Below are 18,810 nucleotides of genomic sequence, written 5' to 3'. Positions count from 1 at the left end.
GAGAGGGGTCACCAGCGGGGCAGAGGGGTTCTCGCGATCGGCGGGCGGGGGGGGGGGATGCCACGATCAGCAGGTTGGGGGGGCTGCCACAGGGGCAGAGGGGTCAGCTGCAGTGGAGGTGGAGAGGTCAGCTGCCGCGGGGTGGGGGAGGGGAGAGCGCGATTGATGGTGGGAGGGAGACTGACATCTGGGAGAGACCAGTTTGCATGATGTGTCACTTACCACATAATCGCGGGGGCAGGATCCCCCTTAAATTGCAGGGTTGGTGATTTACTCAAGCTATCCCCCCTCAGGTTAAAAGGTGCTGGAGTTACCTTTGCCCCATTAATCGCACCTGGTCTCAGGATGGCTACCGGGTGCTACAGCTTAAAAGCACCTAATGTCATGTAATCAAGAAAGGAATCTGAGTGATGCGATAATGATTTGACATTCGTTGCAGGGCAACCCCCACCCAGATAGCAAGTTTCCATCAGCCTGGAGTTTCGCCATTCAGGTGACATGCAAGAACAATGACTGAGCAAAGGGGATCTTGATTACCTGATTGGTTCATATCATGATGCAATTTGCAGATGAATAGTGTATAGCTTAATACTGATAGGGTAATGCTTGTCACATTGGAGACTATTTTTTTGGTTTGTAAAATCAGTTCTGGCCCTCTTCTTGCATTTTTCCATTCTAAAGAGCCCCTTGTGCTCCCTTCTCAGCAGGTTCTTTTGATTCCTCCTCAGTATTTGACCATCCTCTGTTCTGACAGTGTAGGATCTTGGATTTACTTCCCCCAGAACAGTGGCCTTTTTGTCCCAAGTGTTGGAATCTCTGAGTCTCCCCATGTCATGTTGTGCCAGTGGCCCTAAGCTTCTTGCTGACATCATAGTTTGCTTTTTGTCTCCATTGCAGATGCTTTTGGTTCTGTTCGACATCTTCAACATCTGTTCTTCTTTGGATCTTCAGAGCAGGGAAATGTGGTGCGTAGTCAATGTTCCGTCATAAGCTCAGCGACAAGCCATGTTCAAGTGGGAAAACTCTGTAACTCAATAGAACTAAATAAGAATCTGAGCCACTGTCTAGTGCTTTCTTGAGCAACTGTTTAACTATGTGAACTCCTTTCTCTGCTTTACCATTTGACTGTGGATGTAGAGGACTTGAAGTCACATGTCAAAAATCATACTCTTCTGCAAGGTTCTAGAATTCTCTACATCTGTAGCATGGTCCATTGTCACTGTAAACAATTTGAGGAATTCCAAAGATAAATTTCATATATTGATCACACAAGTAGCAGACATATTGGGAAGCAACGTAGTCTCCAGATAGTTCAATAGATAATCAATAACCAGCAAATAATTATTTCCATCCACAACCATACCATCCATGAATAGATCAGTCCCAACTTTCTGCCATGATTCCTCTGGTAAGTCAGTCATGGGTTCCTTTGTCTGCTTTGCGAGATGTTTCAAACAGGTCTCACAGCTGAAATCATCCTGACAATATCAGCATTTATTCCCTTCTCTTCTATTTTTCTGTTTGAAGGTACCCCTCATGCACTCTTTTCAGCATCTCGCAGTGATTGAGGAATGACAATTTTGCTTTGTCTGAGTAGAAGCCCATTGGCCACACTCAGCTCAGATCTGCTGTTGAAGTATGGCTGACATTCACCTCTAGGCCATCCTTCATCCAGATTTCTGATGACCTTCTGTAGAACTGTGTCCTTTTCTGTTTCAGCTGTGATCTGCTTGGATTTCATGTCAGATACAGGAAGAGATTCAGTGATCAGGTTCATGTGGAGATTCACACCTTTCTCTGTGGAACTCTCATTGTGTGCTTCACTCTGTGTCATTGCCCTGGATAACACATCAGGTATAAATTAAGTTTCCCTGGTGTGTACACCCTCTTAAATCGGCTTAAGTTCTCATATGCTTTATCATCAAGGAGTGATTAATGTCCATCTGGGACTACTGTGAACTTAAGGTGGTGCTCTTTATCTTTAACTTCCACCTTGAGTTTACATGTACTTTTCATGTCAATCCAGCTTTGAGCTGTATTGGATTTTCATGAATGTATGGCTTTATCTTCCTTGCCCTGATGTCACACTCGCAGATCAAATTGACCTTTGCCCCTGTGTCCAGCTTGAAAGGAATATTTGTTCCATTTGTATAGAATGACACAGCCCACCTATCCTGCTCGACTCTGTTCACACTTGGCTGTTCAGTGTCTATTGACTTATAGTCTTTCTGCACTACCATGCCAATGAAGGGTGCATCACTGAAAGCAATTTATTCTGCACTGTGTACAGTGTGAATGCTTTCACTTCTGTTTTGTTTCCCTTTGGAAAAACTTTGCATAATGATTCTGCCTTTTGCACATTTGATTTTTCCATAGGCTAGGCATTGTTTTGGTGCACATTGAGTGCCACATCGTTTACAATTGAACGTTGTTTCCTATACCTCGTTTTTGTTTATGTGTGTGGACACACACTGTCGCTATGCCTTCATTTTCACAGGCTTTTGTATTATCATCATATCTTCACAGTTCCAGCTAAGGTAAAGCTCTGTCTCTCTCAGCAAGTTCACTCTCATTTTCTTATCAATAAAACTGAACACAGTTTGATCATTGAATCTTGCAGTAATCCAAAACTGCATGTTCTTGCTTTTAATTTCAAGTCCATTGAAAAAGTATCAAAGCTCTCTCCATGCAGCTGTGTGCATGAGTGAAACATGTACCTCTCGGACATTTCATTTTTTCCTTTGGTGAACAATGTTCATCAGACATCTCAATTACCTTGTCATATTTGCCCTGGGCATCTGCCTTGGCAAAAACAAATGATTTGAAAACCTCTAGTGTTTGAAGTCCCACCACGGTAAGTAGCAGTGCAATCTTCTCTGCATCTGGTTTGCTATCATGTCCAATGGCTTGGATGTATGGCATAAATCATTGTTTGAACAACTTCCATTTGTGGTGAATATTTTCAGTCCAATTTACACCATCAGGATTCTTTACACTCTCCATGTTTTCTGCTGCTATTGACTGATTCTCACTCTGCACACACCTGGTGTTTATTCCAATCCTGGTACCATGTGATGTTTCTTTTAGTGTAATAAAGAAACTTGGGTTCCTTTTATAACAACTATACTTTATTAGCTATAGTACTGATGACTCATGGAGGCATCCATTTTGAATCTACACCAAGCTGCAACTCATCTCCAACTCTCTCTAGTGGTCAGGATTATCACTAGCACTTTATCATTACAGCTTAATGCTGATAGGGTAATGCTTGTCACATGGGGTAGACTGTTTTTTTTGGACTGGTCAAATCAGATTTGCATTAGTCAAATCAGATTGCGGCAAAGTATACAAACCAATGTAATTATATGTTCGGAGAGCTCCTGGGTGCCTCGGGGTGATGGACTTCTCACAGGCCTGTGTATTGAATAAAGGGAATTAGCTAAAGAAGGGTCTGAGTCCTTCATTCCTCAGGAAAATAAACTGCTGATTTGGATCTCACTCCAGAATCTGGATCAAGGATCGACACCAATCCTCCACAGGTACTCCCACACTGGAGAGTTCTGATAACTCAGTGGTTAGACCACTGGTCTTGTAAACCAGGGATTGTGAGTTTGATCCTCGCTGGGGCCTCATTCCCGTGAGCGGATGCGACTCTCTGTCTTCCTTATGGTAGACTTCATTAAAGAATTTCACGTGTGTTACATTCTAAATGTAGTATTATGTGACAATAATGGAACTGTTACCTCTACCTTATTGCTCATGCCTGGACTGGGTTGTTTTGAGGTGAAGTGCTGTGATCCTTGAGAAATCAAAACAAATATTGATGAGCAAGTGTCATTTGATTGCTGTCTCCGCTCCATCCTCATCATTCATTGGAATGACTTCATCACCAACATCGAAGTACTCGAGCTGGCAGAGTCCGCAAGCATCGAATCCATGCTGCTGAAGACCCAACTGCGCTGGGTGGGTCACGTCTCCAGAATGGAGGACCAGCGCCTTCCCAAGATCGTGTTCTATGGCGAGCTCTCCACTGGCCACCGAGACAGAGGTGCACCAAAGAAGAGGTACAAGGACTGCTTAAAGAAATCTCTTGGTGCCTGCCACATTGACCACTGCCAGTGGGCCGATATCGCCTCCAACCGTGCATCTTGGTGCCTCACAGTTTGGCAGGCAGCAACCTCCTTTGAAGAAGACCACAGAGCCCACCTCACTGACAAAAGACAAAGGAGGAAAAACCCAACATCCAACCCCAACCAACCAATTTTCCCTTGCAACTGCTGCAACCGTGCCTGCCTGTCCCGCATCGGACTTGTCAGTCATCAACGACCCTGCAGCAGACGTGGACATACCGCTCCATAAAACTTCGTCCGCGAAGCCAAGCCAAAGAATGGGTGGAAATTAGCTAGATTGAAATTGTATTGCTTTACTATGAGTAGATCATACCCAAGACCTTTCTTGCATTGAGGGATAGAAGCTTGCATAGCTATACGACTAGTTCTGGGTGTTAGTCTTCAGCAGAATATGGCATGGTTCCCTTTTCAGGGAAAAATGTCATGAGTAATGATAAGAGATTAGATGGCAGGGGGGAGATAAGTAATGACAGAGGTGATAATGTTGAAAGACAAATGAGTAGATAAAGTGACAAAGTATATACAAGATTCAAAGAAAACTGTGAGAGGTTACAGTACAGCAGGAGAGGAATAGGGAAACTACAAGGTAGAATAAGAAAAATACCGACAATATTCGCCATATTAAAGCAGCCAACCTTTTTTTTGAACTCTGCTCAAAGTTTATGGGACCCTTTCCCTGTGAAGCAGTAAAGTTTAGTTGGTTTCTTCTGTACTTTTCTCCTACCGACTGCATAAAAAGCACAAAAAAATGTTATGATGTCAGTCCACAGTCCCCCTTAAATGTGCTGTGACCCCTGTTGTATTTGAGTAGGTCTGAAGAAAATAAAGTTAACTCTACATGACCTTTCATCCAAGTGAAATTGGAATCAGGAATGTGGCAATAATAAAATGGAGGTTATATTAATCATTTCCAAATGAAGAATATATTTCTAAGAAGTTCCTTGAGCACCTCCTCCTCTAAGTCCATTCTGAAACGCACTGAACGTCACCACAACTGTTTACAACTTACACCCATCTTCTGGATTATCCCATTTTCAACACGTTATTGCTTTTATGTTACTTTCTGAGTACAAAAGTACATTTTTATTCCTCTTTCCTCCGATCCTCCATTCTCATTTCTAGCTACCTCCCAAATGATCATCGATATTTATTCCTGATCCCACCCTCCATGATAAAACTTGCAGAAAATAAATATTTCCCACAGAATGCAATTGGCCAAATGCTCATCGCTGGTAAGGACTCTTGATTGGTTTTTTTAATGAACCTCATCTTTGTGTATCTCTTGCAAATATTCCTTCTTTTAGCAGATAAAAATATTACCTATATTTGTGGTGGGGGGGGGGGAATCAAACTGCTGTAGGAATTCTGTGGGCCAGGTAGTTTTCCTGGTGGGGTGTGAAGAATTAATTTTCGAACACAATGCTGGAGAAACTCAGCTGGTTCAACAGTGTACTTTATTTTACAAAAGATACATAACCAATGTTCGTCCTTCATCCCTACATCAAGGTACAAGCAAAATGTCAGTAGGTGCTGGAACAAAATAGTGGTGGGGGGGGCAGGGTCCCAAAGTCAGGAGGTAATAGGTGGATAAGGGATGGCTCTGTGAATGGTGAGGGAAGCAGGTGGAGAGCCGGAGGGAAGAAGACAGTGGGGAAGGGAAGGGAGGGATGTAACGTTTCAGGTTGAAATCTTTCAGCTCTGAAACTGTAGTATGAACCAAAATGTTAGCTGCCTGAATGTTGCCAGAGCTGTTGGGTTCTGCCAGCAATTCGTTTTTTTGCTCTAGGTTCCAACATCTGTGGTCTCTTTTCTCTTTACTTATATTTCCACATGAACTTCCTCTCTTCAATTGCCAAATGTTATTCTGTGAACATTATATTAACAAATGCAAAAGAAATAAAGTGTGAAAATTTATATAAAATGAAACAGTGTTTCTGCTTTTTTTTTGGCATTAACCTTGAAACAATTATAGACTAGTTGAAGTGATTAAAGTCAAGAATCTGCCATTTGCAGCAATTTCCAGTAACAATAATTAACATCATTTAATTGACTTCAGGAACTACTTCCCATAACTCAACTGTTTTTTTCCCACACACATACCACCTGAAGTAATCCCTTACTAACCACAGAACGCCTATGCCATAGGTGCCCCAACCAACCAATATTCCCTTGCAACCGCTGCAACCGTGTCTGCCTGTCCCGCATCGGACTTGTCAGCCACAAACGAGCCTGCAGCTGACGTGGACTTTTTACCCCCTCCATAAATCTTCGTCCGCGAAGCCAAGCCAAAGACTTCAGGTAGTATGTGAGTGAAACAAAAGACAACCACTGCCATAGAACATAAGGGATCATATTCATTTTAGGCAGATCTGAACTAATTTTAAATAGGCCAGCCAAATTAACCCAAAGACATTGCAGCTGTGCTTTGAATCCTGGAGATCTTCCCAGAGCTAGCGATGGGTGTTCAATTACATCACAGGCAAGGATGCACCCTGCTGGTCAACGTGTGAGAGAAAGGCACCCAAAACTTTTCTTCAAGCACCATCTATAACAGGTTCTGTGCCATTGACAGAAACATTTAAAGATACACAGGCCGATGCGCACATGCTAACTAGAAGCAGAGATGGTTCTGCTCTACCTTGCAATAAGATCACAAGATAGAAGAGCAGAAGTAGACCAATTGACCCGTCGGGTCTGCTCTGCCTGTGGATGATACAACTTTAACTTTATTTCCTCATTCTCACCTACTCCCAGTGATCATTCAGAGTTATTTTCAGATTTCAGATTTATTGTTAGACGACATACATGACATCACATACAACCCTGAGATTCTTTCTCCTGTGGGCAAGGCAGAATTACCATTTATTGGAAGTGCAAAAAAATGGACTCAATGTACACATGTAAACAAATAAAGAAATGTAAACAAACTGTGTGCAATAGAGAGAAAGAAAAAATCAATAAAGGTCAAAAGGAAGAGTCCTTAAATAAGTCCCTGACTGTGCTTGTTGAACCTGGTGGTTCGAGCCTTGTGGCACCGATACCTCTTTCCTGATGGCAGCAGCGAAAACAGAGCATATGTTGGGCTGGTGTGGATCCTTGATGATTGCTGCTTCTCTCCGATGGCAGCATTCCCTGTAGATGTTCTCGATGGAGGGCAGGGTTTTGCCTGTGCTCAAGGTGTATTGCTGTCCTCATACCAGACAATAATGCAGCCGGTCAGCACACTTTCCACCACACATCTGTAGAAATTTGCCAGGGTTTCCAAACTCCTACCAATCTCGGCGCTGACGGGCTATCTTAATGATGACATTAATGTGTTGGGTCCAGGACTCAACGGCCATGCTTTATGTCTAAAAAATAATATCGATGATGAAATTTATCATCACCTTTAAAGCACAAGCTTGGAATTTGGCCATCTGAGGAAAAGAAGGCTTTAAGATTCATACTTCAAACCAAGCACAAAACTCATGGTGCACAGGGCAACAGCAAACCTTGCTCTCCTGTATATTTTTGAGAGCTGGCAGGAATCTTAAAGTATTGGTGACCACCAATGTTGTATCCTCAAAATCTTCCCAATCCACAGGCAGGATAAACAAACCAATGATCAATGTCTTCATCCAGGCCAACATCTTCTGCTCAAGGCTCGAGTCACACTCATTGGACAAACCATATTGTTCCTATGCCCAATACCAGACCTTCAAACCAGACACTCTGAGCTCTGTCATGGCAAAAGGTTGGGGGAATGGGGGAAGGGGGCTGGGGAACAGCGGGGAAGAGGTGGCTTGAGGAGAATGGGGAAGGCGGCTGGAGGACAGTGGGGGGGAGGTGGCTTGAGGAGAATGGGGAAGGCGGCTGGAGGACAGTGGGGGGAAGCTGGGGTGGGGGACAGACGATGAGGTTCGGAGGAAGGAAATAAGAAGGGGGAGACCATGCTGAGGGCGGAGATGAGGGGCGACAGGAGAGGCTGGGGGCAGTTCGGAACCTTCAGCAGTTCCAGCTATTCGGGGACACAATTAATTCCGGCCACGTGGCCTCTGCCTGGGCTCAGCATGTAGTCAGGGTGCAGAGGCTCTACAACGCCGGCCTGTGGTGGTACCGGGGGCCTGGGCTCAGGCCCGCAGCCAGCAAGGTACGGACAGTGGATCTGCGCAGCGACACGGTGACCAAGCCCAGCCTGGCCATGCGGGCTGCCATGGCCAGCGCCAGCGTCAGGGATGATGTCTATGGTGAGGACCCCACTATCAACCGTAAGTCATGTGGACAGGAGGGGGCAAGGGGAGGAGGGAGGACAAAGAAAGGGGAAGGAAGAGGAGGAAGAAAGCGGAGAGAGGAGAGGGAATGGGGAGGAGAGGGAAGGGGAGGAGAGGGAAGGGGAGGAGAGGGAAGAGGAAAGAGGAGAGGGGAGAAGAGGAGGGAGTGGGAAGAGAAACACGGAGGGGAGGAGGTGGGGAAGGTAGAGAAGGGGACTGAGTGGAGGAGAGGGGAATGAAGGAGAGAAGAGAAAGGGAAGAGAGGACGAGAGGAAGATGGTGGGGTCTGGAAGAAAGGAAGGTAGGCATATAGGAAAGGTTATAAGATTAGGAGAAAAAAATTGGGAATGGGAAGGAGAGTAGAATGTCAGGTGGAAGAAGAACAAAGATGAATGGCGAGTAAGGGTGGGGAGGAAAGTGGAATGGGGTGACGAAGGCACAGGGAGAGGAAGCAGGTTGAGTCGAGGATAGAGGAATGAAGTAGAGGTGATTGGGAAAGAAGGAAGCTGGAAGAAAGGGAGGGAAGATGGAAAGTTAAGACAGTTAGAAGAGAGAGGGCAGAAGGGGAGGATGTAGAGAGAATGAGGGAAGGGAATAGGAAGAGTGTAAATGGATGTGGAGGAGGGGTGGAAGGAAAGAAAGGGAGGAGTTGAGTTGGGATTTGGAATGGGAGAGGGGTAAAGGGAATGGTGAATTGAGTAGAGTGGCCATGATGGGGAAGGGAAGAGTAGTGGAGAGTTGGCAAGGAGTGAAAACTAGAAGGGAGACAGGTGTGAAGGAGATGGAAGAGGTGTTGAAGAAAGGGGAGAGTTGGAGGTGGAGCTATAGTTAGAAGGAGTGATTTGAAGATGGGAGGGTGTGAGGGGGAAAGGAGACAGAAAAGGGATGGAGAAGATTAATGAGGAGGAAGAAAATGAGGAATGGTGGGAGGCAGTATGTTATATTTTGAGGGCCCCCCCCATTGTAAATAACGACAGCTACTATGTCAGTAGAGTAACTCAATGCTTTATTAATTTTGTTTAACAACCATTACTACAAAACATTCAGTATTAATCAGTTCCCCACGTCATCACGTAGACATAATGGTGTCATATCCAACACTCTTTCCCCTCTTTGAAACGTTCCGGTGTGTGTGTGGTTCGTTTGGATCTATGGAGAGGGATGGTATCAATCAAGGCACTTTGTTATTGTAAATGAGTTCTTGGCATGATCTGTTCTGGTTCATTGGTCAGGATATAACTGGACGGTGGAGAAGATGATCTTGGTGGTCTTTTTGGAGTTGGGTTGCAAAGACTCAGCGGGCTGCTCGCCTAGTCTCTGGTTTCAGGTGCCCTTCTTCATGGTATCTCCTCGATCAGTAGTCTTGGCCCTTCTCCATGTCCATCAACGTGTGTTGGAGACACTTCTACTAGTAGCCAGGTCGGCCCCTTACTGAACACACCATCCTTTCCGGCTTCGGGTGTCATTGCATCATTCACTGGTCTTAGTTGGTCGCTGTGTCTTTTCCATATCATGTCCCCCACGAGGATGTGATACAAGTGTGGGCTGAGTTTTTTCAGGATTACTCCTGCACCCATGGAGTTTTGTGGACACTGTAGTCTTGTACCAACACTGGTTGCCCCCCCTTCAGTTGATCTTGAGTCTCCTTTAGCGGAAGCTGTCTGTTGCAGTCTGAGGCTGATATTTGGAAGTATTGCTGACAGTTTTCTCCTGAACATCAGCTTTGCCGGTGTTCTTTTGAGTGTGGTGTGTTCTGGTAACTCAACAGGAAATCAGCGATCTTAAGGGACAACGACGAGTCCGAATTTTGTCTCATTTTCATGGTTTTCTTGAAAGTTTGTATGAAACGTTCTGCTTCTCCGTTTGTAGTGGGATGGTCCTGGTGCAACAGTATGTGGTGAATGTTATTATTGCGCCTTAAAATTTTAAATTCTGCTGATAACAATTGCGGGACGTTGTCGGAGACAAGTTCAATAGGTAATCCATATGATGTGAAAACTCCTGAGTTTTTCAATGGTCTGACCCACAGGTATTTTTTACATGCGGATTACAATTGCCCATTTCGAGTGCGCGTCGACTGCTATCAGGAAATTCTTTCTCATGAATGGCCCCACAAGGTCTATCCGATGCCATGTTGTGATGGCCATTTCCATGAGTTTGCTTCTGCCTGAGGTGCTTTGGGTTGTGCCTCCTGGCATGTACTGCACCTTCTGATGGTGTGCTCGATATCTTCCCCTATGGAAGGCCACTAGCTGAGCATCCTGGCTAGTGCTTTCATACACACCATCCCTGGGTGGTTATTGTGTAGTTCGGCTAGGACATCTTGCTGCCACTTCTTGGGAATGATGGTCTGGGTTCCCCATAGTAGACATCCTTCTTCAATGGACAATTTGCCACGTCTGGTGTAATAGGGTTTCATATCCTCTGACATTTCCTGATCTTCTGGCCAGCCATTGTTCATGAAATAGTTGATTCAGTGGGCTTTGATTTATTTCTGTTGCTTCTGATGTCCCTTTTACTATTGCTTCATTCTGCTCTGTATCTGGGAGTGGTAAGCAGGAGAGGGCATCTGCGTGGTTATTCTGTAGCGATGGTTTGTGTTTTAAATCAAAATCATACACTGCCAATAGCATCGCACAGGTATTGGTGACGTCTTTTTACCCTGAGATGATGGCTAGTCCTTCTCCTTCCAATTGAGCATAGTTCCGCTCACAAGCAGTTAGTGATTGGGAGGCGTATTCTACCGGTTGTTCTCCCTTTTCAGTTTTCTTTTTTTTCTTTTCTGCATCTAATGATAAAACTAATGCTGGGTCCAATTTTCCCTGAGAACTATGTATTAAACTAATTAATTTAGCTACATTACGAGCAGAATATCTTTTCTTAATAAATCCAGACTGATCTAAATGGAACAACTCAGATATATATTCATTTACTCTATGAGCCAAAACTTTGGCAACAATTTTATAATCAACATTTAATAACAATATAGGTCTATAAGACTCAGGTTTTAATAAATCTTTATCTTTCTTAGGTATTACTGTTATTACAGCATTTGAAAAAAGATTCAGGCAAAGAACAAGTTACAGTTGTTTTAATACTTCCGTTAATAAAGACATCAGTAGATCTTTAAATTGTTTATAAAATTCAGACATGAATCCATCTTCTCCAGGATATTTCCTATTTTGCATAAAACTTAAAGCTTTAATAATTTCTTCCAACGTAAACAGGGAATCTAAATCTTTCCAAGTTTGACAATTCGAAGATGGTAATTGAAGCTTTTGTAAAAAAAAATCATTAATCTCTTCTTCATTATTCAATGATTGAGATGAATATAATTTGGTATAATACTCTCTAATAGAATCATTTATATCCTGTGGAATATGTAATTTTCAAATTCTTTTTAACAGCATTAATAACCCTTGATGCTTGCTCTGTTTTCAATTGCCATGCCAAAACCTTATGCGCCCACTCCCCCAATTCATAATATTTTTTAGTTCTATCAATTAATTTCTCAGTCCTATGTCTGAATTGAATTATAATGCATTTTTATTAATCAATTCTAATCTTTTTTTCCAGATGGATTTTTTTGTAAATTTTTTTCAAAATCATAATTTCTTTCTCTAATTTACCTGCTTCCTTAAGATAATTTTTCTTAATCTTAGTTGAATACGTTATTATTTGACCTCTCAAATAAGCTTTTAATGCATCCTGAAAAACAAATTTATTATCAACTGAGTTGACATTTGTTTCAAAACATATCTGTATTTGATTTCTTATAAAATCACAAAACTCTACATTTCTTAATAATAATGAATTAAATCTCCATCTATAAACTGTTCCAATTCTATCAGAATTTAAACATGACATCAATAACGATGAATGATCTGATACAATTCTAGGTTTATATTGTGCATATTCAATCCTCCCTTGTAATGGATAGTTTGGTTAGAAAAAAAATCAATTCTAGAATAAGAATCAAACTGATAAGAATAAAATGAATAATCTCTCTCTCTAGGATTCATTTTTCTCCAAATATCCAGCAAACTTAACTCTTCCATTAATATCAATAATCTTTTAGCCATTTTCATTTTAACTAAAGATTTTGTAGATTTATCTAAAATTGGAACTAAACAACATCTTTTCAGTTTTCTGTGACAGTACGACGCCCAATTCCATGGACAACACATCTACTACCAGTGTTCTTCTTTGTCTGGATTGTAATGAATTAAGATATGGTTACTGCTTGTTAAAATTGTTTTTAGTTCATCAATAGCTCATTTGGTTTCTGTGTTCCAGTACCATTTCTGATTCTTCTTAAGTAGTTTATTCAGGGGATTAAATGTTTGGTACATGTCAGCAATAATGGTTTACTAGACCCAGAAATGATTGTTGTTCTGTTTTGTTGGTTGAGTAGGAAGTATTCTGTACAGCTTCTGTACCCTTGCTGTCCATTTGTACCCCTTACTTACTGATAGTAAACCCTAAATAGGTCACCGATGGTGCCATGAACAGACATTTGTCTTTTCGTAGTCAGACGTTTGCCTGTTGCAGTCAATTCAAAGTGATATCTTGGGTAGTTAGATGCTTGGTGTCATTCCTGCCAGTAATGATGATGTCATCTAAGTAGCAGCCTATGTTGAGTCCTTTCATTAATTGTCCATAATTGCTTGGAATACCGCGCTGGTGCTGCTGGTATTCCGTACAGCCTACGGGTATATGTAAATAATCCCAAATGTATGTTTATGGTTACATATTTCTGGGAGCTGTAGTCTAACTCCACCTGTTGGTAGGCCTGTGACAGGTCCAGTTTAGTGAACTTTTGTCCTCTGGTTAATGTTTGGAATAGTTCTTCGGCCTTTGGAATAGGGTGTTCCAGAATTTGTAGTGCTTGATTAATGGTCACTTTGTAATCACCACAGGTGCGTATTTCTCCATTTGCCTTGTGTACTGGTACAATTGGGGTTGCCCAATTGGAGTACTGGATTTTTTCTAATATCCCTTTCTACAGACGACTAAGTTCCGATTCGATTTTCCTTTATTGCAAAAGGTATGGCTCTGGATTTGCAAAATTTAGGTTCTGCTTTGGGTTTCACGTGTAGTTTGGCTCACACCCCACAAAATTTTTCCCAAACCATTTTGAATACTATGCCATAACATTTTAAAATTGGGGCCAGTTTGGGGTTCGTGGTTCGCTGCAGGTGTTCATCCCGCTTTTCTTGGTTCTTTTGGCTGATTATCTTCCCTATTTCTTGCCAATCCAATTACAGCCAAGCAATGCAGGCCCCTCGGTGTCCATGATATAGAGGGGCAACTGGTTAGATTGATCCTTGTACTTAACATGTACATTGCACTTTCCAAAACTTGTATTTCCTCCCCCGTAACGGTTTTTAAGATGGTGTCTGTTTGGAGCACCTTTACGTGCGGTAGCAGGCGCTCCTTCATTGTTCTGGGCGTTAGCTGCTCCCATATCTAGTTCCATCTGTATCGGTTTGTTGTTAATGTGGACATGGATGTAAAAATTCAGTCATTTGTGGCACACATCTGGATTACTTGTATAACCTGTTTACTTTCATTTGGTTCCTCTTCTGATTCATTGGTATCCGTGTTTTCAGTGTCTGGGCTTTCTCCTGTCTCTTGTGCAAATTGTATTTTTCTGGAGCCTGTCTGGTAATCTTTCTTTAGTTTATTCATTGGGCATTTTGCTTTGATGTCCCCCCTTCTCATTGCATTTGTGGCATTTGGTGTTTCTGAAATATCAATTATTGGGTCTATGATGTCTTCCTGCAACGAAAACATTTTTGGCAGCAGGTTCCCGGTGGGAAGAATCTTGGCACCAAGATTTATTGATAACCGAGTCTCTCTGGCAGACATGTATATTGCTTGCCGTTGTCTCGGCAGAAGTAGCAATGTCTAACGACAGATCAAGTGTCAGATTTTGTGTTGCAATGAGTTTTTCTCAGGTAGTCATCGAGCTAAACCCATTACTAATTGATCTCTTAACGCACTGTCTCTGAATTGTCCAAATGCACAGTATCTAGAAAGTTTACAAAACGTAGCCATGAAATTTGGGGCAGACTCACCGTGCTGTTGTTTACGTCAGTAAAATTTCTGTCTTTCTGTCATTTCTGGAGGTCGGAGGTTAAGGTGCTGACTGATAGATTGACAGATTTCAGCATATGTTTTCGTTGAAGGCATGTGTGGGCTGGTTAGCGATCTTAAGAGGTCATAGGTGCCTCCTCCCATTATGGTTAAAAACAATGTCTGTCTTGTATTCAATGAAGAATTTTCAGTAATATATTGTACAATACAATGATTATCAAAACGTTCTACATAGGATTCCCAAGTGTCTTCGTCTTCATTGAATTTGTCGAAGGGAACTGCAGGAACTGCTGCCGCCATCTCTTGGGATTCCCAGAGTTGATTAGAGTTGATAAATGTGTAATGGTTGAGTGAGTTCTTAAATCCTTGTCACCACTGATATGTTTTGAGGCCCCACCCCGATGTAAATAACGACAGCCCCAACGTCAGTGCAGACTAACTCAATGCTTTACTAATTACAAAACTACAAGCATTACTACGAAGCTTTCAGTATAAATCAGTTCCCCACATCATTGCGTACACGTAATGGTGTCATATCCAACATAGTAGATTGGAAGTTAGGGGAGGAAAAGGGAATGAGGAACATAGAAGACAAGGTAACTGGAAGGGGTAAGGAGGAAAGGTTAGGAGGTCTTGGGAGGAGGCTGAGGAAGAGGAGGAGTTGGGAAAGAGTGCATGTGGAGAGAAGCATAATGGGAAGGAACCCTTCCAGTTTTTAAATGTCCTGGTCTGAAGAATCAGTTTTCAAATTATTGTCTTTGCTAAGCGCTGAATAACGAAATGGTGGCAAATTCTGTAGAGGTATTTCAGCTACCGCAACAGACCACGCAGATTATTCTTAAATTGTTGTATCAAATTGCAAACAAGTGAGTTGTTGCAGGGAAATGAGTGTGTTAATATGAGTGACATAAAATAAGGAGATAAGATTATATCACAAATGCTATTGCATAAAAAGTAGAAGTTGATGGTTTGATGTGGACACTAAGATTGGCTGGTTTATAAGAAATAGCATAGGTTTAACCTAGTGAGTTGTTCCAGTCTTTATCCATATAAAGTATTCTATCTGACCTCCTGAGTTTCTTTAATATTGTTTTTTTTGTAATATTTTATTTATCATTTAAAATATATTTAACAATCATACCAAATACAAAATGTCAAGAGAACCCCTCCCTTCACCCCCTTCTCCTCTATACAAGTCCTATTAAAACAGAGAAGGAACGAAGAAAAAGAAACGCATCCCATTGTCAGTGCGTACAGTAAAACATATGGAGACCAATAATGCCACAGTGTTAAAATCTTTATAGAGGTCTACTGGCTAGCCAGTAGCGATCACCACCCTATATTGGCACCAGTGAGGTACCTGTGGGTTTAAATGTGTCTTTTTCTGGCTGGCAATTGTTACAACTGCTATGCTGCAGGGATCAGTATTAGATACAAGAGTCTAACTTTTTATCCGGAATTCTAAAAACCGGCAATCTCCAAAAATCAGCACGTTTTTAGGTAGATGACATTACACATAAGCCCCGCCCAAGTCTTTGTCATCCCTGCCCCCATGGGCGCCCTCTCTTACCTTCGGTGGAAAGGTGACTCTCGGCTCCACACCACCTGGTGGAAGAGAAGCAGGCGGTGGATGGCTCAATGTGCAAACAATGGCCGTCTTCCTTACCCATAATCCCCCATGCAGCTAGTGCTGGCAGAACGGTTCCAGCTGCATGAGGGATTATGAGGGAGAAAGATGGCCATTGTTCCCACATTGCACCATCACCACGATCTGGTGCGACGCTCCGTAAACTCTGGGCTCGGCAGCACTGCACACATGCTGCTGCATCTGGAGTTAGATGGGTGGGTGTGATGGAGAGCACTTTGTCAGGGTGTCCCTGAGGGCTGGCCCAATAAGCTCATGGAGCACCTGAAAGACGCCAGCGCTCGGTTCCAACAGCCTGCTCCTCCTGCAGGTCTGCACCTCGTGTCTGGCCTTCTGCCTCACTTGGCCACTGGCTCTGAGCAGCTGGCGCTGGCCACCTTTTTGGCCAAGTTCCCAGGCCACCCCATCGCTTCTGACCTCCACCTGACGGACACGATGGTTGAGAGCCTCCTGTATGGCACATATTGAAACCACCCCCCCAAACCACTCTCTGACAAACATCCACGTGAGACAAGAGGAGCCAACAACACTCAACCACTGCTACACCCCCATGAAGAACATCTACTGGCCTATATCACAACCACACTTCAGCAAGACTGATCACCTGGCTGTACCTACTCCTAGCGTACAAGCAAAGATTGAGTAAGGTTGAGGGAGGCAGAGTAGCATCTGCCTTGAATCAGTGGACTGGAACATATTCAAGAACTCATCCATCGATGAATGGATATGCAACAGGTGTCACTGACTTCATCAAGACTTGCGTGGATGAATGTGCGGCCACATGCACATACTGGGTGTTCCCCATCCAGAAGTCCTAGACAAATCAGAAGATTCGCAACATGCTGAGGGTGAGAACAAGGGCGTTTTAAAGCCGGGGATCTGGATCTATACGTGAAGACCAGGTATGACCTGAGCAAGGTCATCTCTGAGGCAAAGTGGCAATTCTGGAGGAAGCTAGAGACAGAGACAGATACATTCCAGCTATGGCAGGGATGCAGGACATTACAGCTTACAAAGTAACCATAGATGGTTATGATCCTTCAATACCTGATGAGCTGAAAACCTTCTATGCCAGGTTTGAGAAGAAGAACCAAACAGTACTTAGTAGAATCCCTGCAAAGGCTGAATATGCTGTGATATCTATTTCTGAGGACAATTTTAGAACATCATTCAAGAAGGTGAACACTTGCAAGGGTACCTGGCAGTGTACTGAAAAGCTGCACCAACCAACTAGCTGGAGTTTTCATGTCCATTTTCAACCTCTCATTGCTGCAGCCAGAGGTTCCCACCTTCAAAAGGGCATCAATCATCCCGGTGCCCAAGAAAAGTCACATGTGAGCTGCCTCAATGACTATCACCCAGTAGCACTAACTTCTACTGTGCTGAGATCCTTTGAGAGGCTGGTCATGGCCAGAATTAACACAAACCTAAGCAAAGATCTGGACCCACTGCAATTCTCCTATCGTCACAATTGCTCCACAGCAGATGCAATTTCACTGGCTCTCCACTCAGCTCTGGATCACCTTGAAAAGAGCAACTCATACTCTGCTGCTCTTAATTAACTACAGCTCAGCCTTCAATACCATTATTCCTTCAGTGCTGGTCAAGAAGCTACAAACTCTGGGTCTCTGCACCCCCATCTGTAACTGGACCCTTGACTTTCTCAATGTAAGACCACAATCAGTACGAATTCGAAACAACATCTCCTCCTTACTGAATATCAACACAGGTGCACCCCAAGGAAGTGTGCTCTGACCACTGCTCTTTTCTCTCTGCACCCATGACTATGTGGCCAGGCACAATTCCAATGCTATCTACAAATTTGCTGAAGACACCACAGTTGTCAGACGAATCACAAATATCAATGAGGAAGATAGATAAGCTTGTTGAATGGTGTCACATCAACAATCTTGTGCTCAACATTAGCAAAACCAAGGAGATGATTGTGAACTTCATGAGGGAATGCGACCCAATCCTCATCGAGGGCCAGGTAGTGAAGAAGGTCAAGAACTTCAAATTTCTGGGCCATTCACCATTCTGGCTGGTTGCATCACTCTCTGGTATGGAGGTGCCAAATCTCAGGACAAGAATAAACTCAGAAGGGGAGGGGAGGTTAAGGGGGAGGAGAGGAGGGGTGGATTGGAGGAAGGGAGGTTAGAGAGGAGAAGATGGAAGTGATGGGGGCTGTGGAAGAAGGAAAGGTAGGTGGGCATGTTACATGATTAGGAGGGAAAATTAGGAATGGATGGAAGAGGAAGATGGAGGGGGAGCAGAAGCAGAAGGGATTCAGGAAGAGAGAAGGCAAAGTAACTTGGAGGGATAAAGAGGAAAGGATGGGTCAGAAATCTAAACATTTTTGGGAGGTCTGGGAAGAGGCTGAGGAAGAGGAGGAGTTGGGAAGGAGTGCAGGTGGATAGATGCGTAATGGGAAGGAACCCTTCCAGTTTTTATATGTTCTAGTCTGAAGATTCAGTTTTCAAATTATTGTCTTTGCTAAGCACTGAAACGTGAAATGGTGGCAAATTCTGGACGGTATTTCTGCTACTGCATGGAGATTATTCTTTAGTTGCATCAAATTTCAAACAGTGGAATTGCTACAGATAAAACTTAAAATGAGTGACACAAAATAAGGAGATGAGGCTTTGTTACAAATGCTATTGCATAAAAAGTAGAAGCTGATGGGTTT

The 18,810-nt window shown here is 43.1% G+C and overlaps 1 protein-coding gene across 1 annotated transcript in view; it reads left to right on the top strand.

Moving 5' to 3' along the window:
* Window positions 1-3,397: 3,397 nt before the first annotated feature.
* The window catches only part of tha1 (threonine aldolase 1), a 58,265-nt gene continuing 42,852 nt past the window's right edge, over window positions 3,398-18,810 (top strand). Inside the window, 5 exon segments of the mRNA XM_069923296.1 lie at window positions 3,398-3,418; window positions 3,505-3,539; window positions 5,253-5,362; window positions 7,155-7,345; window positions 8,179-8,377. Of these exon segments, the coding sequence (XP_069779397.1) occupies window positions 3,398-3,418; window positions 3,505-3,539; window positions 5,253-5,362; window positions 7,155-7,345; window positions 8,179-8,377 (556 nt within the window).

Source organism: Narcine bancroftii, chromosome 3, assembly GCF_036971445.1.
Source record: "Narcine bancroftii isolate sNarBan1 chromosome 3, sNarBan1.hap1, whole genome shotgun sequence".
NCBI lineage: Eukaryota > Metazoa > Chordata > Chondrichthyes > Torpediniformes > Narcinidae > Narcine > Narcine bancroftii.
The sequence above is the reverse complement of the archived record's forward strand: the minus strand, read 5'-3'. Positions and strand labels throughout refer to the sequence as shown.